At 56.3% G+C, this 27,030-nt stretch overlaps 9 protein-coding genes across 9 annotated transcripts in view; 5 read left to right on the top strand and 4 right to left on the bottom strand.

Annotated features, from left to right (window-relative positions):
- Positions 1-1,106: 1,106 nt before the first annotated feature.
- GMORB2_5165 (putative amidoligase enzyme) lies at positions 1,107-2,245 on the top strand (the record flags this gene model as incomplete). Its single annotated transcript, XM_035467139.1, has 3 exons — positions 1,107-1,338; positions 1,439-2,001; positions 2,084-2,245. The coding sequence occupies 3 exons, from the start codon at positions 1,107-1,109 to the stop codon at positions 2,243-2,245; spliced, it is 957 nt and encodes a 318-aa protein (XP_035323151.1).
- Positions 2,246-2,916: 671 nt separating this feature from the next.
- On the bottom strand, positions 2,917-4,953 carry GMORB2_5164 (3-methylcrotonyl-CoA carboxylase alpha subunit; the record flags this gene model as incomplete). Its single annotated transcript, XM_035467138.1, has 1 exon — positions 2,917-4,953. The coding sequence occupies one exon, from the start codon at positions 4,951-4,953 to the stop codon at positions 2,917-2,919; it is 2,037 nt and encodes a 678-aa protein (XP_035323150.1).
- Positions 4,954-5,849: 896 nt separating this feature from the next.
- On the top strand, positions 5,850-6,775 carry GMORB2_5163 (Pyridoxamine 5'-phosphate oxidase; the record flags this gene model as incomplete). Its single annotated transcript, XM_035467137.1, has 3 exons — positions 5,850-5,957; positions 6,045-6,219; positions 6,342-6,775. 3 exons carry the CDS (start codon positions 5,850-5,852, stop codon positions 6,773-6,775), a joined length of 717 nt encoding a protein of 238 aa, XP_035323149.1.
- A 544-nt stretch (positions 6,776-7,319) lies between these two features.
- Positions 7,320-9,222, bottom strand: GMORB2_5162 (Membrane transport protein; the record flags this gene model as incomplete). Its single annotated transcript, XM_035467136.1, has 3 exons — positions 7,320-7,383; positions 7,473-8,850; positions 8,952-9,222. 3 exons carry the CDS (start codon positions 9,220-9,222, stop codon positions 7,320-7,322), a joined length of 1,713 nt encoding a protein of 570 aa, XP_035323148.1.
- A 5,491-nt stretch (positions 9,223-14,713) lies between these two features.
- On the top strand, positions 14,714-16,741 carry GMORB2_5161 (uncharacterized protein; the record flags this gene model as incomplete). The annotated part of the gene is made up of 2 exons (XM_035467135.1): positions 14,714-16,240; positions 16,340-16,741. The coding sequence occupies 2 exons, from the start codon at positions 14,714-14,716 to the stop codon at positions 16,739-16,741; spliced, it is 1,929 nt and encodes a 642-aa protein (XP_035323147.1).
- A 650-nt stretch (positions 16,742-17,391) lies between these two features.
- Positions 17,392-18,291, bottom strand: GMORB2_5160 (SUR7/PalI family; the record flags this gene model as incomplete). Its single annotated transcript, XM_035467134.1, has 3 exons — positions 17,392-17,623; positions 17,723-18,209; positions 18,282-18,291. The coding sequence occupies 3 exons, from the start codon at positions 18,289-18,291 to the stop codon at positions 17,392-17,394; spliced, it is 729 nt and encodes a 242-aa protein (XP_035323146.1).
- A 1,394-nt stretch (positions 18,292-19,685) lies between these two features.
- On the top strand, positions 19,686-20,669 carry GMORB2_5159 (lipoyl(octanoyl) transferase; the record flags this gene model as incomplete). The annotated part of the gene is made up of 1 exon (XM_035467133.1): positions 19,686-20,669. The coding sequence occupies one exon, from the start codon at positions 19,686-19,688 to the stop codon at positions 20,667-20,669; it is 984 nt and encodes a 327-aa protein (XP_035323145.1).
- A 1,254-nt stretch (positions 20,670-21,923) lies between these two features.
- Positions 21,924-23,501, top strand: GMORB2_5158 (D-arabinono-1,4-lactone oxidase; the record flags this gene model as incomplete). The annotated part of the gene is made up of 1 exon (XM_035467132.1): positions 21,924-23,501. One exon carries the CDS (start codon positions 21,924-21,926, stop codon positions 23,499-23,501), a length of 1,578 nt encoding a protein of 525 aa, XP_035323144.1.
- Positions 23,502-24,329: 828 nt separating this feature from the next.
- Positions 24,330-27,030, bottom strand: part of GMORB2_5157 (uncharacterized protein) — a gene marked incomplete at both ends in the record, with an annotated part of 4,678 nt that continues 1,977 nt past the window's right edge. The window contains one exon of the mRNA XM_035467131.1: positions 24,330-26,930. Within this exon, the coding sequence (XP_035323143.1) occupies positions 24,330-26,930 (2,601 nt within the window). The remainder of the gene's footprint in view (positions 26,931-27,030) is intronic.

The following is a 27,030-nucleotide window of genomic DNA, read 5'->3' as shown; positions in this document are numbered from 1 at the left end:
GGATAATCGGGATGGACGTAGGGAATAATAGGAGATGCGGGAGGGATGGGAGACGGGTAAAAACGCCAAGGGGAAGGGGTAAAAGGGGGTGAGAGAGGAGCAAGAAAGAAAAAAAGGAGAACAGGAAATGGCGGATATTACTCTTTGTGAGTGGCGAAGCAAAAATGGAGAGAGAGGGAAGAGAAGTATCGGTAAAGAATAGCAAAGAGAGAGTCGGAGTTGGAGCCAGAGTCAAAGCTCTTGGTGGGGATTGTCATGGGTGAGAGGGACGGGCCGTCATCGTTGGGAGTGGAGAGAGGGAGGGTAATACAGAGCAATACGTGTACGAGTATCCGTACTCCGTAGAGCGAGAAGTTATTACAGTGAGAGAGGGGCCCTGTAAGAGAGGGGCCCTGTAGAGGGGCCTACGTCTACGAGTATTACTCGTAACTCCCCTACGGTGGAGCTTTCAATCCCCTGCATATATCGGGCAGCAACATTCGTCACGCGACAGCCTGGCTACGTCTGCGGTCAAGGACGAAAGTGTCCAATGGCCTCGTACCACGTCGGGCAGAGGAGCTTGGCCAAGGCGTGTCCGTATCACGGTCAGGATCATCTTGGTCGGGGCGATGACTTCATGGGACATCGCCCAAGGTTTCCGCCAGTCGGGCTCCTTCACCTTGCTGCACCTCTGCACCCAAGGGGACGGACAGGGGTCTATATTGTCCCACGCACCAGCCATTCGAGCCTTTGGTGACAGCTTCAGTATCCATTGGACATCGTTTGTTTTCATTTTCCTTGCTCTTCTCCGTTTCCCACCCGATGCCAACAACCGTGGCATCGTCATGTGCCCGTGATGTTGGGCAGTGTCTGAGATTCGAAGGCTGCCAGAGCTGACGCGAGAGAAGGCAAGAAAAGAAACACAAAAGCCTCACTCTCAAGATTGAGTCCCCCTCCTCCTCTTTCTCATCTTCTCATCCTCTCATCCCCATCCGAGATCTACATCTCTACGTCTAAACATCTCTCTACTCCCCACCAATCCAAACGATCCCCCTTTCAGCAGGAGGGAGATGCCATCCACCAGCACGCCAGGCGTCTTGGAACAGCAGGCACAAGAGCCAAAGACCATGGCCCGCCACTACAATTTTGGAGTCGAGATCGAGGCCGTCGTCAAGCCCTATGGCGGCGGTGACTCCTTCACAAACGTCGACTGGTATCGTCAATTGGCCCAGAAGCTCCGGAACCGCGGCATCGACGCCGTCCACGACGACAACTCGAGGTATAGCAAGCATCCCGAATACTATGGTGGAAAGTGGTTCGTGACGCGCGATGGTTCGCTCAAGCGCGAGAGACCCATGGGTAAGTCTCTTTATCTTGTCTCTACTCTGTTCTTTTTTTTTTTTCCCGCTTTGGTTATTGCCTTGCAGAAGTGAGTGCTGACTCGAACCCGCTTCTGCAGTCTGCATGGAGGTGGTCTCCCCCCGATTGGACACGACCCTGCATGTGAGCAACATCCTCTCCGACTTCTGGGAGGCGATGCGCGTCCACTTCAACCCGCAAAAGGACACCTCGTGTGGCGGCCACGTCCACGTCACCCCGGTCAGCCTCAACAACAAGTTCTCGCTCAAGTCGCTCAAGAAGATCGCTTTTGCCACCGTCGTCTACGAGGACTTTGTCGCCGCCCTCCTGCCCCCCGTGCGTCGCAACAACAAGTACTGTCAGGCCAACAGCCGCAGCCTTGACTCGGGCCTCAATGAGGTCCTGGCATGGGGAAGGTCGGCATCTTCGCTGGCCCGCGTCGCCTCCGACATCTACAGCTGCGCCAACGAGGTTGAACTCTGGATGTACATGCAGGGCAACCGCTACGTTCTCTGGAACTTCCAGAACATCTTCCCCAACCCCAAGACGGGCCGTTGCACCGGTACCGTCGAGTTCCGCGGCGGCAACCAGTTCCTCAGCACCAACGGCACCCTTGCCTGGGTCGCCTTCGTCCTCGGCTTCATCACGCTTGCACAACAAGAGGTAAATATCCAATACACGAAACCGAGGCAGAGACACGACAAGGAGGGGGCCATGCAAGACTAACTCGTGCACTATTATTCAGGACCTTATCAGAAACTTCACGTCGTCGATATACGTCGACTCCTCGGATCCCAAGTTCCAGAAACGCATGGGAGAGTGGTGGAACCGTCTCCGCAAAGCGTCCAAGAAGTCGAATCTGAGTCGTTATCTCCCAGAGGACTACGACAAGATGAAGACGAAGTAGTAGCTCCATCGATAGCACTACCCCACTCCTGTTCTTGCTCGACTAGTAGAGTAAGGACGGGAAGAATCCCCCCAGCTACAGAAACGGCGGAATCCCCCCAGCTGGTCTGGCGGCACAGTACGTCGTAGCTTTGGGGGCATTAGACTGGACAAGACATGATCGTCCAAGCTTCCCCACATACAAGGAGGGGAAGCCTAGCTTAGGCATACCTACATTCCGCACACTGCATCTTTCTTTTCTCGTCTCCTTTTTTTTTCTTTTACACTTTGGGCACACAGGGACCACATGGGAAGGGAAATCAGACAGGCTGTATTATCGTGTAAATATAGATGGCAATATAACAAGGCATAGCATCTCTCATGAATGAAACTCATCAACTCGTCGCTTGCCCTTCCTCCTCAAAGATGACGAGAATCGTGCCGGCTTTACAGATATCCTGGATGATGACGGTTAGTACTAGTGCGGTATGGAACGGACAGTGCGCGGATATAGGACAATGGATTGCACTGCTACGTACGCCTTCTTGGTGAGCGAGTTTCTTGACTACGCCACCTTGCGGAGACCGGATCACCGTCTCCATCTTCATCGACTCAATACTGATGGAGATATGCCCGATTAGTCGACGTGTAAATAGACATGGAACATATCAAAGGAGGTAGGGAAGGGGCAGCTTACACGACTAGCGGGTCACCCTTCTTCACCTGCTGGCCCTCTTGGACCTCATTTTTGAGGATCTTGCAGGGCATCGGTGCGGCAACGGAGGCTTTGACCTCCTTAATGCCAAGCTCCTTCTCATACCACTTCGGCGGAACCAGCTCAAGGTCCGTCTTGACACCATGCTGGAAGATTGTGACCTTGACGTCATTGTCCATCGTCCGGTGAACGACAGACGACGTGATGCGCTGTTCGGGGAAGCGGGACTCTACGCTGATGGTAGCATCGTCGGGATAGCGGTACTGTGTGGAGATGTTGGTGAATATCTCCTGCTCCTCGTCCTTGCGGGAAACAGTAACGGTAAAGATATGGCGGTCAGTCTGGGTGACGCTCGCTTCGACTACCTCGCCCTCGGTCTCGCCGTACCCGTCCAGGACCTTGAACAGGAGGCTACGGGCAGGCTGGCTTCCGAACCCCAAGGCCCGGCCGTGGGGGCCATTATCGCCAACGGTTCTGCGGATCTCGAGCCCCACCACCCCCAGGGCTGCCTGGGAGAATACCTCGTTGGCGATTCGCCGTGGTGAGAAGAGGCGGTCTCTGTGCTTGTCTATGAAACCCGTGTCGACGTCGCCGTCTATGAAGGCCGGGGTCTGGCATAGACGCTTGAGAAACTCGACGTTTGTGCTGACGCCGACAATCTCATACTTTCGCAGGACAGCCTCCAGCTTGGCGACGGCACGGGTGCGCGTGTCCCCGCGGACGATGAGCTTGGCAATCATGCCGTCGTAGGCCTCGGAGATGGTGCTGCCGGACCGGAACCCCCTGTCCAGGCGGACGTCCGGGTCGGTTTCCAGTGGCAGGTAGGCCTTGACCAGCCTTCCCGAGTCCGGCAGGAAACCCTTCTCGGGGTTCTCAGCGTAGATGCGAGCCTCTATCGCGGCACCCCGAAGGCTCATGGCGCGCTCGACCTCTTCCTGGCTGAGGGGGAGGTCCTCACCAGCGGCAACGCGAAACTGCCACTCTACCAGGTCGAGGCCCGTGACCATCTCGGTGACAGGGTGCTCGACCTGCAGACGTGTGTTCATCTCCATGAAGTAGAAGCGGCCGGTGTCCTTGTCGAGGATGAACTCGACGGTGCCCGCGCCGACGTAGCCAACTGCGGCGGCGGCCCTCCTGGCCTTGTCCCATAGGTCACGCCTGGTGGCGTCATCGAGGTCCGGCGCGGGCGACTCCTCAAGGATCTTCTGGTGGCGCCTCTGGACGCTGCAATCCCGCTCACCCAGGGCGACCGTGTTTCCCGACTTGTCGGCGAAGACCTGGACCTCGACATGGCGCGGACGCACAATGTATTTCTCGACGAGCATGACCTCGCCGCCCTCGCCAAAGGAGGCGCACGCCTCAGCGCGGGCGCTCCGCAGCTGCGCTACAAACTTGTCTTCGCTCATGACGATGCGCATGCCCTTGCCGCCGCCGCCGCGCACGCTCTTCAGCAGAACAGGGAAGCCAACCTCGTCGCGAGCCCGGATCAGGAGTTCCTCCTCGCCCTGCTCGGTGCCGTGATAGCCCGGGACGCAGGGGACGCTAGCCTCGGTCATGATCTCCTTGCTGCGTGCCTTGTGACCCATGTCAGCCATGGCCGAGGCCGGCGGGCCGACAAACACGATGCCCTCCCTCTCACACTTCTCCGCGAACTGCGGGTTCTCCGAGAGAAACCCATAGCCTGGGTGTAGGGCTTGGATGCCATTCTTCTTGGCCAGCTGAATGATCTTGTCGCCGTCCAAGTAGCCGTCCGAAGCGGCACCCAGTCCCAGAGACTGGTATCCGCACGATGCGTGCCATGCCGCTGCGTCTACGTCGGTATATACGGTCGTAGCACGGATACCCATACGCTCGGCTGTGCGGTTGATGCGGATGGCAATCTCGCCCCGATTGGCAATCAGGACGGAGCTGAGAGGTATGGGCTTGACTGCTGTCGTCCCAGATGACGGTGATGACGTTGTCAGACATCGAGGGAGTGGCCTCACGGGTAGGCGTCTGGTTCGGAGGGTACGCATGGTTTGGCCACCTGGTGAGCAATGTCGCAGTGATGAGGGCGCTTTACGGGAGAGGCAAGGTGAAATTTCTATCTGCTTATGGAAAGATGGCAGAGTTCATCGATGGAGAAAACTTATAGACATGTCCTCGGCTTGACAGTTGCCGTGTCTTGCAAGTGACTTGGGCGAGACGACGCGGGGAACCGAGGCCGACAGTAGCCGCGTCAAGCCATCTGTATCAGCCACGGGACCATGATGTAATAACTAGGATACAATTCACGTCAGTGGAAATATGTACATATTATAAGTAGAACATCAGGTGTACATTTTTTTTTTTGACATACTCATTCCATCACTAGTAGTAAGATTGAAGTTTCAACGCCAAAGTTTCCCAAGAGGCTGTCCCATTGGCATCGATTGCATGAAAGAAGAGCCGTCGTCTCATATATTACAGCGACCAGTCTACCCCGCCGTATGGGCTACGGGCGTGTACATCAAGGTTTCTTAATCTCATGCGTCATCCATTGCTCATCCGCCTGAACACCGGACGAAAAAAAGGAGGAGACGATCATGCGTGCACAGTTATATCAGTATTTCCAACCGTACGATTACTTATGCCTTTTACGCCGTGCGTTCTCATGAGAGAAAAAAAGAGAAAAAAAGAAAAGAAAGAAAGTGCTGATACGTCGATTGCGCATGCATATTCCGTCCATCGGGCAGACTTACGGAAGAAGCTCCCCCGCCTTAGTCATCCTGGCCCCGCTCCCAAGCATCCTGCTCTTACTCTCAGCTCGCAGCCGGAATACACACACTTGTAGGTAGATGGTTGATCTGCATCTCCCCTCCTCTCAAGACCCTTAATCATAATTGATAGGCAAACACAACCGAGAAATCCTTCCACGGGCTACTGCGTAACCATGGACAAGATCCCCTTGAACTATGAGGCCTCTGATGGCGACATCAACAAGCAGACTACCGCTGCTCTGCCCAGCGAAGTGGCCCAGTGTCTTGAGAATGCCCGGTTTGTACGTTCTTCTTGTTTGCCCCTGCTTGCGAGACGTCTCCCCGGTGCCATATACTTGTACGAGTACTGATTGTCGGAAAAACCACAGCTTCACCTGGCTACCTGCACCGATAATGTGCCTCATGTAGCTCTCATGAACTATACATACCTTCCTTCGTCGCCGCACAACGACTCGCCCGTCATCGTCATGACGTCGAACCCTTCTTCCCGCAAGACGATAAGCATTCAGGCTAACCCGAACGTGTCCCTTCTTGTCCATGACTGTAGGTCCCTCGCAAACTATCCATGACGCATGATCATGCCTCCCCAAAGAAAGACAATGGAAAGATAGACACAGAATAGGGCGAAGAATGAAAAATAGGCCGATACTAACTCTCCCGCGCAGGGGTCTCCCATCGCCCCCCGACGCACCAGCGCCGACCGTCCGGCGGATCGCCGGCCCCCGAGCCCCGCTCGAGCCTGGCCGAACTCCTCATCAATCTCAATTCCTCGCAACTCTCCAGCATCAGCGCTACCATCGGCGGTGAGGCCCGCATAGTGGAGGGAGGGTCCGAAGAGGAGCAGTACTTCCGTGCCCGCCACCTAGACAACCACACGTACGAGGAGGGTGTCCGGCTCAACCGCCAGGACCAGGGACAGGGGAGCAACGGCACCACCGAGAGCAGCAATAGGGTCACCCACTTTGTTCCCGGGGAAGAAGTCAGTGTCATCGTCGTCACCATCAAGGACGCACGCATCAGCGACTGGAAGGGTACCGTGAGGGACTGGGCTCTCGAGCCGCGGACCTCGACTGCTGCCGTGTCCAACGGAGCGTCGTGATGATGTCACATGTAGACTTCTACTAGGGAGCCAAGTACACACATACAACATAGAGTTTTACAATGCTCCACGTTTGAGAAAGAGATCGACAATAAATACATAGGCTGTAACAATAGTAAATATCGTTCACGGGGCAACACGGCAGCAGGGGGGAATAAAGCAGTGATTGTCTAGCTTAAGAGGAGAGGGGGGGACACCTAGAAACAGAGGGGGGGGACGAAAATAAAAACAACTATTCTACTCAAACGCTGTCCCATCCACCCTGACACCCTTGTCAAGGGTGATTAACGTAATCTTGGCGGTGACATTCCTAGTCTGACGTTGATACTCCCCGACTTCAAAACTCAAAATTAGATATATATATATATATCTAACAATATGACAGTGGAGGGGCGGGATCGGGAAGAAAAGATAAATAATGATACAGACAGGTTCACGCTCAGACACTAGGAAACTTTTTTTTTTCTTTGTTGCTGCTGGTGTTGTTGATGCTGTTGATTTCTGTGGGCATCCATGGCAGACACCTAGATGAATATTTTCTGTTTTATTTGGTCCACTCGACTGTCTCGAGGGCCAGCATGACGAGCATGAGAGTAGAAGGGAGGACCCTGGAATGGAGCGAGTTAGTTTTCTGACATGTCAAGGTGTGAAGATGAATGGAGAGATAGAGAGAAAGAGAGGGGGAGGGAAAGCGTACCAGACGACATAACTCTGGAAGAGGATGCGACCCATAACCTTCTCATAGACATTGTTGATCTGGCAGATCTGGGCGAGCTGAAGGGCGCTGGGGGCGCCAGAGAGGAGGAAGCAGACGATGACGAAGATGGGGTCGGCGAGGATGCTGACGGCGACGTACTTTGCCGTGACGGCGAGGAGGGGCGCCATGATGGCGGTGGGGAGGACCATGCGGCAGATGAGGGAGGCGACGAGGAGACGGGTGCCGATGGCCTCCTCCTCGGGGTCGTCCTGCATGTCGTTGGCGGGCGAGGTGCTGCGGGCGAGGTTGGCGCCCAGGACGACGAGGATGAGGGGTACGGCGACGCCGCCGCTCGACTCGATGGCGTCGGTGACGCTGTTCTTGACAAAGGACCCCTCCTCAAAGAAGAGGCTCTGCAGGCTGGGCACCGAGGCCACCAGAACAGCGAAGATCATGGCCCACAGAGGGGGGTTCATGAACTCCCACAGGAAGTTGTTGACCTTGGCCAGGCCCAGCCTGGCCAGAGCGAGGACGGCGCGGACCGGCTTGGGAAGGCTCTCGTACGTGCTGATCCACGCCTCGCACGCCTTCAACCAGACGGCGCGGAACTTGAACCCGACGGCGGCCTTGGTGCGCGACCAGGCGTTCTGGCTGCCAGAGTCGCCGGCCGTAGCCCCGACGCGAGGGAACGGCATGACGTTGGACTCGGGTAAGGCAGGCTGGCTTCCCGTGAGGCTCTGGGACAGCTTCTTGCTGTTACCGCCGTTGTTGTTCTTGCTGGGGTACGAGTCGTCGTCGTTGTTGTCGTCCAGGTCGGACATGGAGCCGCGCGACGTTAGGCAGTCGGGGGTGCGGCCGGCGGGGTCATAGCCACGCGAGTCGTCGGTGCGAGTATCGCTGTCGTCGTCGCTATCGAGACCCTCGATAAGGGGGGCCTGGACGCTCAGGTCCTCGTGGTCGCGGTACTGACCCTCCTCGGCGATCTGCTCCTGGTACTCGGGGTACTTGTGCTTGGGGGCTAGGAGGACGTGGTAGCCCCAGCTCCAGCGGACGAGCTGGCCCAACTGCTGGAATATGAGGAGGTACAGGATGCCGCGAGCGGCGACCTCGTCGTCGTTGTCGCCTGGAATCTTGTCCCAGTGGAGACCCTTGAGGGTCTGGGCCAGGGAGATGACGAGGGAGATGGGCAGCGAGTTGGAGTTGCCGAAGACGCCCATGGCAGTGACGAAGTTGGAGGCACGGCGTCCGAAGCCGAAGAGGCGGACGACAACCTTGCTAACGATCCATGATATCAGGGTCTGGGCGATGAAAATGACGGGGATGATGGCGAGATCGGAAAGCTTGTCGGCGTTGAGCTGAGAGGCGAGCTTTGTGAAGACTGTCGGGGGTCAGCCTGTGCTGTGTTGCAAGGGGTGGAGGGTACGTGTGTCGTGCAAGGGCAAAGGCGCAGTGCGCTCGGCGATGGGGTCAAACACTTACTCAGGCATGGTGTGAACAGAGACACGTTGAGGTTGGCGAGGAATTTCTGCTTATCCGAGTCGAACTGCCCGAGGCGAGCGATGATGTAACCCGGAAGGCTGACGACGACTACTTCGAGAACGGCCTCGAAGACGAGAAGACAGAGGTGGCCGATGGCAGGATGCGCATCGTGGGTGTTTCCAAAGTCGCGTAAGGGCAGGTCGTAGGCATCCTGGGCGACGACCGCGAGGCGGAACGACGTGGGCGCTTTCACGAGGCCAGACAAAGCCATCAATGAATGCTGCTTTTCTCAAAGCAGACAGGAGAGAAAGGGGGGGGGGGGGAGTTGGCGATTTTTTTTGTGTTTGTCGAAGGATTGTCGTGATTCTCTCTTATTTTTTGAAGAAATGATGGGTGAAAGACGGAATCAGGATAGAAGAATGGAAGAATGGAATGGAAGAAAAAAAAAGAGAGGGCAGTGTCAAGGAGGAGAGAGGATAAGGCTGGAGGCGCATTATAGTTGGTGACGTGCCGTGGCTGAAGGACGTGGACTGATAATCAATCAGGATCCAGCGATGAGGTGACCAGGGACGGACGATGCTAACTGGGAGCCGCCGTAGGCTTTCAGCTGCTGCAGGGGACCTGGAGTTTTTTTTTAGTGTCATTGTGCTCGTAGGCCTCCACTATACATTGTACCGTGTACGAGCCCTGCAGGTGGGCACCTAGGCGCCCCTCCCCACCTCCCACACTGCGCTCGTGGTCGCTGGTACCGCTACTTGTACGGGTAGGCAGTACGTAGCTAGCTTGCCAACTGCTAGTGGCAGTATACCGCGGACTACCTATACTGCTACTCTGTACCGCTACTCTGTATTACTCATACTACTCATACTACTACTACTACTACTACTACTACTACTACTACTACTACTACTACTAGACTCTAGCAGAGTGTAGAGTAGTAGGGCTAGTAGCCTGTAGGTAATAATTGCTAGTACATAGCATCACTGCGGTAATGACGCGAGGTTGTTACAAGCCAGTTTTACTTACATTGAGAGTAGCCAATAGGCATACTTTCAGTGCGATGCGAGTCTACCCAAGTCTCGGTACATATTAGACGATGTATCTCACAAGTCTACTGTTATATGCAGTGTGGCGTCGACCATATGAAGCAAGGAGGAGCAGTTGAGGTGTCGCAGTGTTCTGCGTGGCAGTTTAGTGGCGGTGGGGCCGTAGGCAGGGAGGCAGGACGAGGTGAGCGCCGACGAGTGCCAGGGCGCCCCGTGTAATACTCGCTGTCTCTCGTACAAGTGCGGAGTACAAGTGCTCGTACTCGTAGTGATGGTGAAAATATGACTAGACAGCATACGGTGAGCAGGTCCGGGTATCATCATGTTTATATTACCAGTGGCCGTCTCTTGTACTCGTAGTGTAGCCGTATTGTATCATCTCGAGACGAGACGCTGATGCTGATTATGATAAACAGTATCATCGTGTCTTCCTCGCCAACGTCGCGTTACCACCCTGCAACCCAGCGAAATAGATTGGTGTCGCCGATATCGATCTCGGGAGCTGGATGTCATATCACTTCACGATCGGATTTTGCTGCCGTGGATGGGTGGCTAGAACCAGGTCTCTCTGCTGACTCTGCATTACACTGTAACATGGTATCATTCTCGATGGCTTACACACTCTGCTCATGTGCAGGGGTGTCGGGACCTATCGACGGAATCACGATCAGTGCTATCCGTTCGTCACCAGCACATACATTCGCCTATCCTGTCTTCACGGCTATTGCACTGCCGCGTCGCCGCCCCTGGACCGTCTCTTGTCAGGTCTGGTCCGTCATGAAAACGAGGGGGGACGGGGGTTGGGTAGAAAAGAGGTTTCCACATATATTACTCACCACGATAATCCCCTGCAGATGCGAGCGGTCTGGCGGAAAATACATGCGATGCCATGGTGGAAGCGGGAAAAGATGGAGATGAAGACAAAGGCAAGGACAAGGACCGAAGACGGAGATTGGAAGCGAAGACAGAGACGAGTGAAGACACACCGTCTGCCACGTCAATGAGAATGGCTTGTCTGGTTTCTGTTAGGTTGTAGCACTCCTGCGTCGTGCTAATAAGAGTCCGTGTTCGGAAACAAAGAGGGAGAGGGATATATATGCCTGAGTATCATTACATGGCATCTCTTCTCAGCTAGAGGGAGTGTCGAAGGTTGAAGTAGAAGGGACTCGTGTGTAGGCTCCGCGTACATGTACCTGTGAAGATGAAGAGCTGAATGCGCCGACAGGGACCTACAGGCTGAACAGCATTAACGATGATACTAGCACTTGAATCTCTGATGGACCGAGAGGCGCGGGCTATTGTTATTCGTACATGATACCTAGCCTAGTACAGGGGTTAGATAGATGTAGATGGTGGTGCTGTATTGTTATGACAGGTTAGTCCCCATTCCATTCTATTGGGCTCCTCCGAGTCAAGAGCACACGGGCTCGTCTCTGGCCTTCTGGATGGACGAGCGAGTCTATATTAGAGACAGCGCTAAATCCACACGACCGTCGTAGCGTTACCCGGTCTTTTCTTCCTTTTCAATTTTTTTTCCTCTTCTCCTTTATTTCTTCTTCTAAATTTGTTTTTTTTTTATTAAGGAAAAAAAAAAGGAAAAACGACAACTCTTGGTATTTCTAAGAGAGAAAGAAGAATATACCTCTCTACCTTATGACTCCATGCATCAGAGGGAAAGTTGGAAGCATGAAGTAAGATGAGCCTTGGCAATAGTAGATAGAATGCAGATAGAAGAGAAATTTGTTGCCTGAGAGAAAATAAAAGAGTCAGATTCAGCTTCGAGAGAGGAGCAACTTGCCAAGCAACTTGCCCAAGCAGCCCGGAAGTCCCACGCCCGGAGCCAATCCTCCTCCCGAGGGAAGACGACACTTGCCACTGTGGCGCAGCATCAACGACGTCAGCCCCTTCTCTGCTCGTAATACTTCAGCCCAAGGGGGTCTTGCAGTGGAGATCAGGCTAAATCACTCCATAGCAATACCACATACATGGAATATTATATCTTCTTCCTTCTCTCTTCCTTGCCTGTATCCATATGTACATCCTCCATGTGTCATGCTTTGCTTCATTCCGTTCTATCTACTCCGTATTGCTTATTACCGGAACTGCATCTTTCTCGTACGATACTGCTCTGCTACTAGTTGCCCGCACTCGATCAAGTGCCGTCTGAGCGGGTGGGGAATAACGTCAACGACGAAGACGCACGAGGTCTTGCCATCTACGAGTATGCACGACGTCAACATCGTGCCACCAACGATGATCGTCGGTGATTGCCTCGTGTGTTCGTAGTGACGGCAGGGGGGGTATATTGCTTTTTTTTTCTTTCCCTATCTTGAACGGTTCACCACTCGTACCTATCTCCCGTCACGATCTCATCTCTTTCCGTGGGGGTTGCAGGCAAGGAGAAGGGAAGAAGAAAAAGAGAAAAAAAGACGCTTCGTTCTGATATCAGTTATGTTGGGATACGACTACGTCAAAGTTGATAAATTGATTTCGATTGCCGAGAGGGATAGCATAGAGGCTCATCATCGGAGCCTTACATTGGATTGGCTGTACGTGGGTAGCAATAGAGGGAGGGGGGGCAGGAAAGAATAATATAAAACCTGAAACGGATCTTCGCAGGGTCGATCTGTTTCGAGATGTGCTGAGTAGGAGAAGGAATGATGAAAGAGCAGTCCCTGTTCCCGTGGCTGCAATGCCTTGCAGAAAAAGGGAAAGGAGGGGAAAGGAGAGGAGGAGAACTTGTTCTGGGCTTGAACACTGCAGAAACAGGAACATTCCCCGATCAATGCCTGTCCCTCATTCTCTCTCTTTTCTTGCGGCTGGTTGACCGGTTATTGGGAGACATGTATTGTATGCAAAAAATAAGGGAAATGGGACCGAGGAAAGTGATGGATTGGCTAGATTTCCAAGGGGCGGCCGGGGGTGGTCCTTGGCCCATGGCCCATGGACCATAGACGATGGGAGAGGGGAGGAGCCGTACGTCATGGTTGCGATTTTGGGATCGCCATCTCCTAGGTCCGTGATTGATTATCGCTACTGTCATTGATCGGTATTTGACATGGGCTGCTTTTCTTGTCTATCATCATTACTATTATTATTCCTATTATTTCTTATCGTGTAATTTTTTTTTGGGTTGCAAAAATAGAATAAAAAACCCTCTCCTCACTCTTGCGCTCTCTCCTTCTCTCCTCTCTCTCTGCATCTGCCTGTATTATACCCATACTCGTATCATATTAGCCCATACCACAGACTGTTATTATTGCCCGTGATGATAATTATGGGGGTAACCAACCCACTGTCTCGTACTTGGGACAATGACGATATAGCAGTCACCACCTGCCCACTGGACCCCTATTATGGTCGCCTCCTCTTCAAAACGTGTTCGGCCCCTCTCCTCCTCTTCCTTTCGCTTCCGTCTTCCTTGTTTCTTCTCTGTCTTTAATTTCCTTTCTGCGCCAAAAGCCATAGCCTCTCTTCGGGCTCCAATGTCCTTTACCAGGCTGCCCGCCCTGGAATCTTGGTACAGTGCCCAACATTAGCGTCAACTGCCCCGCAGTTCTACTGCTGTTGATAGCGAGTATTATTATCACTGCTACAGTAGTAATACAGGTACTACCAGTAGTAGCGCATATTCGTAGCAACCTACAGGCTACGGATATTACCTACAGCCAGTCATTATTACTACATATACGTCAAGACTGCTATTATCCCTCCCGCTCCCGTCTCCTAACACGATATTGCCACAACAAAAAAAAAACAAAGAAAAAAGAAAAAGAAAAAAAAAAAAAGGTCGACACAGAGAAGCTTTCGTGGCCCACTCACGACTACCTCTCTCTCTGCTCTCCAACTACTCTCTTGATCCATTCTATATCTTCCTCTCTTCCTTGCCCATCATCTCAGGGACTTCTCTGTGCCTCTGGGCCCTCAATCCACCTTTTCTTTTTATCACGCAAGGCTGCGCCGTCTACCGCTTTTGGTGGTCCCCCACCACACACACACACACATAAACATTCATCGACACCCACACTAGCGGATTCGACACTCTGTCATCTCAATTTCTCTGTCTGAGCGTGACTCGTTACTGCCATTCTTGCCCTCCGACGAACCCGTCAGAAGGATAGACATCTGGGGCTTTTTCCGTCTTCGCACGACACTACGACCAAGCCATCGACCCCCAAGGGACCTCCAAACTAAAACTGCCTCCCCCTCCCCCCCCCTCCAAATACCATCACCAGCCCCGCACCCAACCCCGAGCTTGACCACCGCGTTCTGTCCACCGTGGAGAGAAACAAAAAAAAAAGAGAGAGAGAAGAGGGAAAAAAGTTGTCGACTTCCTTGTCCCACCTCGCCACCCAGATTCTTTGGTCTGCTGGTCTACCGATAAAGATACAAGATACGGCTTGCTGCTCTTCGTCCTCTCTCTACAGCTTGGTCTAGCGAACCAATTCCCTCCCGCACCTCCCGCACCGTCCGCCTAGGCTTGAAGTGTGCACCCATCTCTTCGACCCCTCTCCGACCGCTTACGTTCCTTTGTTTCGCCTTTCCGATTGTCACAAGTACGCACGCTACCTGTGATTCACCGATACACACGATATTCCCGTACAGTAATTGTCGACGATATCGCCGATCCGTCTCTCACACCTGTCATCGACTATCCCCCTCTGCCTCGCCCCCAGCACATGGTAACCCGAGTGCCAAGCCGGTCCTGCCTTCGCCATGGCCGGCGCTGACTCGTTTTCCGGCATGCCGGACGATATACATCACCACGCCACCACACCAGGCTCCATCAACTCCGAGGATCGTTCCGAGGGGAGCACCCCGGGCGAGGAATATGGCTCCAACCCCGTCGAAATCCACAAGCGAGTGCCCTCCCTGCGTGGCGGTACTGAACAGCTCAACATGAACCCCAACTCGACGGCCCTCGGCCAGCTGTCCATGGCCAGGAAGCCGCCGCCGCGAGTCCCCTCGTCCTTTTCCGGGAGCGCTGGCGCTTCCATGGACAACAGCGCCGCCATGGCCAAGGCCAGGGCCCTGCAGTATGAGCGCCTGCAAAAGGCTACCACCCCGCCATTCGTCCCCGGCGGTGTCGGCGCCCCCAACGGCTTCATGTCCAACATGCGTCTGCACGGCGCCCCGCACCGTCCGGTTCCCAGCGTGCACAAGTCGGCCCCCGTGGTCCCCGAGTCGCTGAGCAAGAGGAGAGCCAACAAGATGGGCGGCATGAAGCTCCCCGACATGGGTGGCGACGCAAGTCCCGCCACCGGTGGGCTGAAGAGGGCCGGTGCCCCCAAGCTGTCCGATATGAACGGCGGAAGCGGCGGCAGTAACTCGAGGGAGATGTCCAAGATGGACGAGTTCAAAAAGTACATCGACGCCGATAAGGGCTGGCTCACCTTTGACGGCGCCGCGACCATCACGAGCGAAGGAGTCAACTTCCACGACGGCCAGACGTTCAGCATATCCCTCGACGAGGTGGAGATTCTCGACGAGCTGGGAAAGGGCAACTATGGGACTGTGTACATGGCCAAGCACGCGAGGCCACGTGTGCCCCGCTTCGGCCACGGCCTATCGGGGACGAAACCCACCATGAAGCACACGCTGTCGGACTCGACAGTTGCCGCCAGCATGGACTCTAGGGGCGCCGGCGGTAATACTAGCGGTGTCACCATGGCCATAAAGGAGATGCGGCTCGAGCTGGACGACGCCAAGTTCACCACCATCCTCAAGGAACTCGTCATCCTGCACGAGTGCGTATCTCCCTACATCATCGACTTCTACGGCGCCTTCTTCCAGGAGGGAGCCGTATACCTCTGCATCGAGTACATGGATGGCGGGTCCATCGACAAGCTATACGACAATGGCATCCCCGAGAACGTGCTGCGCAAAATCACCTACTCGACCATCATGGGGCTCAAGTCGCTCAAGGACGAGCACAACATCATCCACCGCGACGTCAAGCCCACCAACATCCTCGTCAACACCCGGGGCCAGGTCAAGATCTGCGACTTTGGCGTCAGCGGCAACCTCGTCGCCAGCATCGCAAAGACCAACATCGGCTGCCAGAGCTACATGGCGCCCGAGCGCATCTCCGGCGGCGGCGCGGTCCCCTCGTCGGGCGGAAACGACGGCACGTACAGTGTCCAGAGTGATATCTGGAGTCTTGGTCTGACGACGATCGAGTGCGCCATGGGAAAATACCCTTACCCTCCCGAGGTGTCGTCGACGATATTCAGTCAACTCAGTGTATGCTCTCCCTTTCTCTCATAGCCTCACATTCGCTCATCCTCTCGATATACGTACCCCTCCCGCTCTCCCACTCCTATACTGACAAACAGAGACTAGGCCATCGTCGAGGGTGAACCCCCAGCGATGCCGGAAACGGGCTACTCGGACACAGCTAGAGACTTTGTCAAGGGTTGCCTGCACAAGGTCCCCAAGTCGCGCCCTACGTACGCCATGCTCCTCAAGCACCCGTGGCTGAAGGACCTGAGTAAGCCGCAGACGATCAGCGAGGAGGCCGAGGAAGGCGAGGCGGCCGAGAAGGCGGCCGAGGCGGTGAGCAGGATGAGCCTCGCCTCGGGGACAGAGGACAGCGAGGTGGCCGAGTGGGTGGGCAGGATGATCCAGAGGAACAAGGAGCTCAAGGGCGAGGGTAGGTCTTCGCGTCCGGCACTGCACGCCGTGTCCTTGGACACTGTCAGTCCCATGGCTAGTCCCATGAGGGAGTCGGGGTCCAAAGTCTGAGGGCGTTAGAAAGCAAAACACACACGCACACCCAAAAAAGAAAAAAAGGTCACCGCTAGTATACGAGCACACCTTGACTACTACACGAATCTGGGGGCTTTTTTTTTCTTCTTTTTTTCCCTTTGAATGTCAAAAAGGGGAGCTCAAATTTCCTTCTGTTTTTATGTTATCTTTTATCTCTCATTCTGCTTTTTAGTTCTAGGGAATATCGCTCGTTGGCGTGCCGTAAGATGCATATATTACCCACCCTCTCGAGTGCGGACAATTTTAGATGTTGAGTTACCTGTGCAGTATTGGTACACATGATCTAGATGGAACTGCAAATAGCCCAGCTGGGAATGTAATTTGTATTATATGGACGTTACAATTAGTAAGTTTTTTGGAAGATGTGGAACGTTCCTGTTGCATATAAGAGCGAAAAAAAGAAGAAGAAAACAAGACGGGTATTTTTTGATATATGCAGCCATGATAGTTCATAAGACGTAAGGAGAGACAAGGCTAGTAGTCGAGAGGGAAAGAGGGAGGGAGGGATCATTCACACACAGGAGAAAAAAAAAAAAAAGAAAAGTCATGCGTGTGAGAGGGGTTAGAGACTGTCGAGCGGAGGATGGATGGATGGACGGGGTGGGGTGGAGCGTGGGCAATGCATTTTAAGCATACTCCTCCTTTACGCGACGACCATTATAAGAGGTACTGCGAACGCTGCGTCTGCGCTGGGTGGACGGCGAAGGGCCACGGTCCTTGCGGACGCCCATGCAGAAGAGGAGGGTGGCGACGAAGAGGCCGACCCAGGAAGCCCAGAGGAAGCCGAATGCGTATCTGCCGAGTGAGGCGCCGCGGTTGTCGGAGTGGAAGGCGTCGCGGGCGAGGACAAAGGTGGCACTATTTTTATTTATTCATCGCCAGTGTCAGCAGAATGGTTCGCACGTGCATATGTGTGTGGCGTATACGTGTATGGCAAGGGGAGCGAGAGAAACTCACGTCGTGAGAGCACTCCCGACAGAGTGAAAGAAGAGAGCGACAGCAGAGCCGGAACCGGAGATGGCAGCGCCTAGCCGGCCGCAGCAAGCGAGGAAGGCGGAGAAGAAGGCCAGGGTCTCGAAGAAGAGCGTGATGAGGATGATGACCCAGCCGAAGCGCCAGAGGTAGAAGAAGCGCGAGGAGGTGGTGTCGCCTCCGTGCGAGCCGATCAGGGATGCCGGGGCGGAGTCGGCGTTGGAGGACCAGGCCTTGCCGAAGGCCGGGGCGGGGCGGGCCTTGCTGCAGTCCTTGTTGCCCTCGCCGCAGAAGTAGAGGTACGTCCACTGCGTGGTGTCGCGGGCGCCGGTGATGCCGCTCGTGTCGGCGCGGAGGAAGTAGGTATCGCTAAAGGGGGTGGTGTGCGACGTGAGGCCGCTAAGGACGATGAACCATAGGAATAGCAGGGATGCGGCCATCAGGATGAGGCCTGCTATGCCCAGTATGCCGTCTAGGACAGAAGTCAGCAATGAGAGCATTGGGAGTCGGAGTTTGGAGGGGGGATGCAACCGGTAAGACTTACTCTTTGCCATGGTAGTGGTGGTGATCGGAGGGGAGATGAGAGGTGGGGAGGGAGGGGGGAAGAAGGAGAATATGTTGTGAATAATTGCCGATATGGAACGAAACAAAGCAAAAGATGAAACAAGAGAAGTTGGGAAGATGATTGGGAGGGGGTGGGGAAGAGAGGTGAGCTTTATGGAATGTTTGGTCTGTTTGGGAGGAGGGGAGGGAGGAGGAGAGACTTTTGTCTTGATCGGGAGCCCCAAGGACGCAAGGCCACAAAAAGCCAAGAAGAGGGAAGAAGAATATGAGTGACGCACAAGGGTCCCCACGACGGTAGAGAGAGAAGAGCAGATGACCGGGGGAGGGGTTCCATGTACACAGATTACAAGCCACGGGGATTCGTTGGCAATACGCGTGGATTCGTGCTCTGACAGCATGTAGACAGGACAGACGGAGAGAGACGAGAGAAGCCGCGGCTCTTCTCAAAAGACTGCCGGACGGTTGATCCTTGCACTCTACACCTCACTCTGCCTCAGCTTACCTGTACGCCAGCAATGCCCCCGATGCGGGACGCAGACCAGACAGGGGGCGAGATGGTGATGACGATGGACGAGGCACTATTGCTGCCAAGCCACACCATCACAGAGCTTAAGCTCCACCTACTGATTCAACTACTACGTGTTGCATGTACTTGTACGTCGCGATACTAAGACGTAGTAGGTACGAAGACGAGAAGAGTGTTGGGAATTTTATCGAGAGAGTAATCCTGTTGAGTAATACTAGATGGAAACGGGCGATGTTGGATTAGCTATTGGGAAAATGACAAACACCCTCGGACCCGAGTAATACAGAGAATTGAAAATCTAGAAAAATTGTAACAATCATAACTTATAATAATCATAAAAACTTGCAGCCGAATACGTACACAGGCGATTCAAACGACGATAGGCATCATGTCGTCATCCCGTCGATATCGATGCACCGTACCCCAAATCATACGTGGACGATGTATGACATCAGCGCGCTGCAGGCTCGGCAATGGCGCGTAGAATTCAGGAGAATTTTGGAGGCAGTTGACATTCTCCATGGATGAGAGAGAGTCTCGACCTTATCAAGATGCAGTCGGTTGGTTGATCGTCGAGATTGTCAAGACCACGGCCATTCCGTAGATTCACAGATTCATCTCGTCTAATCTGAACCCGGTGCATCTGCTTGCCACCTGCCCTCCAACTCTTGAGAGTGTGTGGTGTTGCGCGCGTACTGCACCAACTCCGCCCCCATCTTGGCATCTCCTACCATCATCCACTTGGCTAAAAATAAATTTCCAAGCCTCAGCCCAACATCTTTTTTGACTCCCCCCCATCCTCCTCTTCCTCCCCGCGCCCCACCAGCCAACGCGCGTATGGCATCGGCATCTTCAACGATGCTTGTGCGCATCCGAACAGCGCCGCGTCTTCTCCACGCCCCACGACCGTCGACGACTACGGGATGGCTCAGCTCGGCAGCAGCGGCCGCCGCGCCTGCGACACCAGCCGACACTGCCACCAGCCACGACGGCATACTGCGGCATCACCACCTCCACCCGGGCAGGCTGACGAGCTATGACGAAGCCGAGTCTCTGCAGGAGAGCATCCGATCCGACCTGCTCGCGTGGAAGGGTCAGAAATCTGCCAGGGGGCGACGGGGCGGAGACGACCATGAGCCTCCCCCGCGACCGCACCTCATCTCGTTCGAGGCGGCGCCGACTTTCACCCTCGGCCGTCGACAGCAGAACCCCCCGCCCGAGCAGATGGCCCGTCTGCGCCGGGAGCTGCGCATCGCCGACGACGGCGGCAGGAACGACGGCGGACGACCGACCAGCCTGACCCCCGCCGTGCGCAAGACCAGCCGCGGCGGCCTGACGACCTACCACGGTCCGGGTCAGATGGTCCTCTGGCCGGTCCTGGACATGCGCTCCCCCCTGTACCCGGGGTACGGCGTCGAGTCGTACGCCAGCCACCTCGAGTCGGCGACCCAGCGCCTGCTGGCCGACCTGTTCGGCATCAGGACCTACATCAGCCGCGACGACCCGGGCGTCTGGGTCGCCACGCCCCCCGGCGAGCCCGAGCGCAAGATCGCCGCCCTGGGCGTCCACCACCGCCGCCACGTCACGGCCTTGGGAATAGCCGTCAACATCAGCATCCCCGTCGAGGGGCCCGAAGAGTCCAACCCCTGGGCTAGGTTCGTGCCCTGCGGCCTGGACGGGAAGCTGGTCACCTCGGTGGCCAATGAGCTGGGGGATCCCGTGCCCGAGGCGACGCCTGGGCGCTATGATGTCGCCGCCCTCTCTCGTACCTGGGCTGAGATGTTTGCCGAGGGTCTGACGGACCCTAGGCGACGTGTATTTGCTGGGTCGAGGATGGGTTAGGTTGGTTGATGTTGTTTTCCCATCTTCTTCTTCCTCCACCGGGGTTTCGCTTACTCCTTCTTTGTATAAAAGCAGAGAAGGCGCGCGAATGTATCTTCCCAAATGTATACTAGTAACAGTACTTATAATGCCATAAAAGATGAATTGTACATGCACGTTGGAACGGGGGCATCTCGGAGGAGAGACAGGGCGGGTCTTTGATGAGCGGGTTGCTTGCCCATTAGCGCACAGATAGATATATGCATATACCGTACTCACTGCTCAACAGTCATCAAGGAACGACAGCCGCTATAGCACAGTGGTAGTGCGCATCACTAGTAATGATGAGGTCCCAGGTTCGAGTCCTGGTGGTGGCAAGCTCGCTCACAAGAGCATTTCTTTTTTCTTGTTTTTTTTTTTCATCCTTCTTTTTTATTGACATGTAGATTTGTCATCTAAGACGCACATGTCAGATCTGCGTCGCATATGCATTTTATTCTCACTGCTTCCTTCCTCCCTTTCTTTCTCTCTCTCTCTCTTTCCCCTCTTCCTTCTTCTCTCCTTTAAGAAAGCTGGCACGTCACATACACACACACACACACACACACCCCCAGATCATAGCAATGGGAGTGCATCGAAACTGTCAGCAAAGAAAGTAAAACTCGAGTCCTGCCAATTCACGACTCGTACGCGCACACAGCGGGGTTTTAACGCACTGGACCAGCCATGTAGGCCCCCAATGGCGCCATTGACGAGGAGGGCGGGGCGAGAGTTATCAATATTACAGGACATGAACCTTGGTGGGGTGGGAACGCCTCTGGAGACGAGAATTGATCCATATGAAAAGAGTATCATCATCGATAATATGCAATGCGACAGGAGTTGGAGGATGTTCCAGTAAGCATCCCACTTCACCCCTTCTGACCTGCCTCTTTCTTTCGCGCAACGCCGAAGTCTCCGACTGCAAGCTCCGAGTGCGCGAAAAGTCCGTGGACCCTAGGCATGAAGATGGACACTTGTATAGACGCCATGTCAACCTCTTGTTTTTTTTTCCCTTTCCAAGGCCATAGAGAATCAGGTAATGCCTAGTTGATTACAGAGCCCCATATTAATAATTCATTGTCGATATTATATCACCACCTTCCCCCTCATACCTTTTTTTTTTTCCCTTTCTTCTCCTAATCTCACAATCACCTACCTGCGCCCTTTCCCCGCCCCTGTGGACGACGGGTGATAGCAAGAGGCCTGAGGATTCCGACAATCGAGCTCAACCCAATGGATCCCCTTGTATCTGCCGAGCTAGCCAGACGCTCGGCCGATGGCGTCGCGTTCCGCGCGCAGGCGCAGCACACGCACCGCACGTGGGCGCGGACCTTCTCGTCCCTCCCGGAGCTGTACATCCGGCCGCGCACGCTGGCCGAGGTAGAGAAGGCGGTGGATGTGGCCCGTGCGTGCCGGCGGCGCATAGCCACAGTCGGGTGCGGCCACTCGCCCTCCAGCATGACGTGCACGTCCAGCTGGCTGGTCAACCTGGACGACTTCGACGCGGTGCACTCGGTCGATCGGGAGACGGGACTGGCCGTCGTGGACGGCGGCATCAGGCTGTACAGGCTGTGCGAGGAGTTGGATCGCAGGGGTCTGGCCATGCCCAACCTCGGCAGCATAAACGAGCAGTCGATCGCGGGGGCCATCTCGACGGGCACGCACGGCAGCAGCCTGCGCCACGGCCTCATGTCCGAAGACGTGGTGGCGCTCAAGGTTACGCTCGCCAGCGGCAAGACGGTCGACTGCTCGGCCGACCGGGATCGCGACCTCTTCCGCGCGGCGACGCTGTCGCTCGGCGCCCTCGGCATCGTCACGCAGGTCACCATCCGTGCCGTGCCGGCCTTCTCCCTGCGCTGGACGCAGACGGTCGACTCCGATGCCAGGCTGCTCGACAGCTGGCGCCGCGGCCAGCTCTGGTCCCGCGCCGAGTTCGTCCGCGTCTACTGGTACCCGTACACGCGGCGCGCCGCCGTCTGGGCCGCCGACAAGGCCGACCCGGGGGAGGCCCACGTCGCGCCCGCGGCCAACTGGTTCGACGGCGCCCTGGGCTACTACGTCTACCACAACCTGCTCGCGCTGGCGCACCTGGTGCCGCGTATCCTCCCCTGGGTCGAGCGCCTGGTCTTCGGCATGCAGCTCGGCTTCCGCGACGGCGTCACCACCCCCACCGCCGTCGAGCCGGGCAGCCGCGCCTTGCTCCTCAACTGTCTGTACTCGCAGTTCGTCAACGAGTGGGCCATCCCGCTCGAGAGGGGGCCCGAGGCCCTGGCTCGCCTGTCCAGCTGGCTCAACCGCCTCGACGAGTCCGACGACGGCTACGTCGAGCACGGCATCCCCTTCTCCGCTGAGGGCCTGTACGTCCACGCCCCCGTCGAGGTGCGCGTGTCCGACGGCAACCGCCCCCGGGCCGACGGAGAGAGCCCGGTCCGCCCCTTCCTGGATCCCACCTCCCCCGACGGCCCGACCCTGTACCTCAACGCCACCCTCTACAGGCCCTACCACCTCGACCCGCCCTGCCGCGAGCGCTACTACCGTGGCTTCGAGCACCTGATGCGCGACCTGGGCGGGCGCCCCCACTGGGCCAAGAACTTTGACGCCCGCCGTCCGGAGATCGAGGCCATGTTCGGCCAGGACCTCGACGAGTGGAGGGTCGTGCGCGACAGGGCCGACCCCGACGGCATGTTCGTCGGTCCCTGGCACAGGGAGCGCGTCATGGCCGAGGGACCCAGGCTGCCGCTCGAGGAGGTCGAGGTGCGTAGGGCCAAGGTTGGCGATGGGAGTTTCCAGACTGTCGGGGAGTTGCCGTAGGCTATCTTGCCTTGCGTATCCTCATTCTTTTTCCTTTTCCCTTGTTCAGCGTGTGATAGACCTCTTTTTTTTTAAAAAAAAAAAAAAWWTTTTYTTCCCYTCCCCCYCCCCCCCCCCCCCCAACCTCTTTTTTCGCCTCTTCTCCGTCATCCTTCTTCATTCAACATCAGCATTGGGTAGCAAAGATGAAATGCATGATCCGCCAGGTCAAGCTGTGTAATGATTTTTTTTTTGTGAAATTGACGCCAAACTTGATTAAAATAAGCATTGATCGAATAAGAAGTCGGATGTAGAAACCGAAAGACACCGCTTATAAAAGTATCAGGAAGACATCAAGACATTTAAGAGAGGAGAACCCTAGAGATCATGTCCATTAAAGAAGCACCGAAAAAAAAAAAAAAAAAAAAAAAGACATCGGCTAAAACATTCACACATAAAAAAAAAAAAAAAAAAAAAGGGGGGGGGGGGGAGGACATCATTTGTAAACACAAAAACGTAGAGTGAAATGGTGTTCTTTTCGAATTCGTATAGACAAGGGTTCCCCTCCTTTTCTTGTAATAAAGAAAGAAAAAAAGAGACGTGGGAGGAAGATAGAGACCGTTGTGGAAAGAAAAAGAGAAAGAAAAGAGGAGAGAAGTATATCATGCAGTCAGGCTCCCTCCTAGGTATGTTGCAGTCATTTAGAGATCAGGAAAGAAAAAAATTGGAAAAAAAGAAGAAAAAAAAAGAAGAGAAAAGAAAGTGGGCCACACAGCTTAGAAGAAATGATACAAAGGGTAGAAGATGTGGACTAGAAACTGCTCTGCTCATGATGCCGCGGAGATGAAATTAATGACGGCTGAGTTGACTGGCGCTTGTTCGGCTCCTCTCATCTTCCTCCTCAATCACATCGCTCAGACGAGTAGGATGGTGATGGCGCGGCTGGTCGTCCCACGCGGGAGTGGCGTAGCCCTGACCGCTGTAGTCCTGCGGGTCAGAGTATGTGCCGGTCCAGTCTGCGCTGCCGGGACCGTGGCCGTGACCGGGACCGCCCGAGGATGACGACGACGGCTGCGGCTGGCCGCTACCACCGGGGCCGGAGGGCGTGGCGGCAGCAGGATGTGACGGAGGGTCGTACGTCCCGCTGGGGGGGTTGGTCGTGGCCGGGGTGTCGTAGTCGACCCCTCCTTCTCCTTCTATTCCGGCATCAGAACCCGAGTAGCTGGACGGAGGGGCGGCGAGAGGGATCTTGTTGCCGTGAGTGTCTAGCACCAAGTTTCCCTGCACGTCGGTGACGTACTCACCTTGCTGGTACCGGTGCTGGTGCTGCTGGGGTTGCTGCTGAGCGTGGGCGGGACGCGTCGAGGGGGAGGCGCGGTGCGCCGAGTGGGATGACCGGGGAGGGGGGTCGTCGGCGGCGTAACCCTGCGAGTACCCCTCCCTGTGGGCTCCCGCGTCGTGCGCGGCCGGCGGGTGGTGCTGGTGTCGGCCGACGCCCTGCGTCATGGGAACGACCTGGACGCCGCCGACGATGGTAGGGTTGCCCGACTGCAGCGACAGGGTACGGTCGCGCTCCGTCTGCTCGCGCCGGCCGAGCTCCTCCCACGCCCGGCGCGCCTCGTCCTTGGATATGGCCAGCTCCTTGCGCATCTCGGCCAGCTGCTTCTGCGCGTGCGTCGACCCCTTGTCCTTCTCCAGGGCCTCGCGGATGGCCTCGTCGCGGTTCCGCCGCTCCTGGTCCAGCGCGTTCTCCAGCATCGTGTTGACCTCCTGCGCCCGCTCCAGCTCGCCCCGCGTCTCGAAGAACCAGCGCTGGAACTTGCGCTCGGAGCTGGCCCTCAGCCGCTGCAGCTCCACCACGGCGTGGAAGAGGTTGGCCCCGGCGGCCGACAGGTCCGTCACCTGTCGCGCCAGCTGCTGGCTCACGGGGTCCCGGCTCAGGTCGTCCTTGTTCTGCTCGAGCTTGCGGATCCAGTAGCTCGTCAGACCCTCCCAATGGGCCGACAGCGTCTCCCACCGCTCGAAGGCGTGGGGGAAGGAATTGCGCGGCTTCGAGCCGGCCGCCACCGCGGCCGCGGGCTGTGCGGGTTGTTGTGAGGGCGCCTCGCCGCCGGCCTGCTGTGACTTTGTCGGGGGTATGGGTTGCTGCTGCTGTGGTTGTTGTTGCACTTGTGAGTGGCTACGGACGTGCTGCGGTATACGCTGCGGTTGTGGTTGCTGCTGCTGCTGCTGCTGCTGCTGCTGCTGCTGTGATTGTCCGGCGTAGGCTTGCGAGGGAATCTGCTGATTGGCCGCGTATCTGGACGAGTTTGTGCGGTGGTGTGACGCTTGTGCAGCGGGAATGGATGTGGCCGTGGGTTGCGCTACGGCAGACTGTCGCTGAGGGTCGCTGACGGCGAACAGGTCGCCGCCGACGGGGTCGGCAGCGCCAGCAGGCCGACGCTGTGCCGCATTCTGCAATGCCTCCTCTTGCAGGCGGGCTTCCTGCTCCGCCCTGGTACGCTCCATCTTGAGCTTATCCGCCTCGGCCCTCTGGCGGGCCTCTCTTTCCATGCGCTCCTTCATGATCATCCTGGGGCCCCTGATGCCCGATGGCGAGCCTGTCGGGGTGGGGCCCTCGGTGGGACGGCCTGGCGCGGGTAGGCCGCTGCTCCCGTTGGAGGCGGCGGCACTCGCGGCGAGGTCTGCCATGTCTGCAGTCTCCTCGACAACGTCGGGCGTAAAGGGGTTCGGGTGCCGGAGCGCCTCCTCTAAGGCGTATAGTATTGCGCTGCGCGTGTGCTTGGATACGCGGGTGGCTGCCTGGCTGCCTGGCTGGTCTGCCTCGTGAGGGGAGAGGAACGAGTATCGACGGGAGGGGTCTGTCGACGCCTCATCCGGGTCCTCAGCGGGGTGCTGTGGACCGACTGGCCTGCGGGCGTGGTCTCGGCGGCGGGCGGTAGACGACGGCTGGTACCGCTGCTGGGTGGGAGCAGCCCGGTCGGTCGGATCCCGGCTGGGCTCGAGGGCAGGCGGGAGAGAAGGCGACGGCCGGGGATGGAAGCCGACTGAGGCGGCGCCCAGGTGGACCTGGTGGACCAAGGGGGCCGACCCTGGGCTGGGAGCGGCGTCGAACTTGGGGGTCCGGCGGAGGCGGATGGAGAGGGGGGAGGGGGTCCTCCCTTCGGCTGGAGCGGTCCGGGCTGGATCGGGCGTGGGCTGCAGATGCGGCAGCTGGGTCGGCGACTGCTGGCGTCGCCGCGGTGTGTTCGTAGGCTCGTAGTACTCGTGACGGTCGTGAGGATGGGATGGAGGGTGCTGGGAAGACAACTTCGCGGCGCTCCGAGAGCCCAGAGGGGTCGACAGCTCGAAGGGTCGTCTCGGGGTCCCCGAAGAAGGGGGAGGGATATATGCGTGCCACAGCGGCCCAGAGCTGGATGAGCCGGCGACGGTGATGGACGGGGTAGATGTCTGAAGTGTGTACCGGTCCGTCGGGAATGCGCGACGGGTGGGTGGGTATGGATAGCGGTGGAGCAGAAACACACGACCAGGCTTGCCGTGCTCTTTTTTT

The sequence above is a fragment of the Geosmithia morbida genome (genome assembly GCF_012550715.1).
Source record: "Geosmithia morbida isolate 1262 chromosome Unknown scaffold_3, whole genome shotgun sequence".
Taxonomy (NCBI): domain Eukaryota; kingdom Fungi; phylum Ascomycota; class Sordariomycetes; order Hypocreales; family Bionectriaceae; genus Geosmithia; species Geosmithia morbida.
This window is presented reverse-complemented; position numbering and strand designations above follow the sequence as displayed.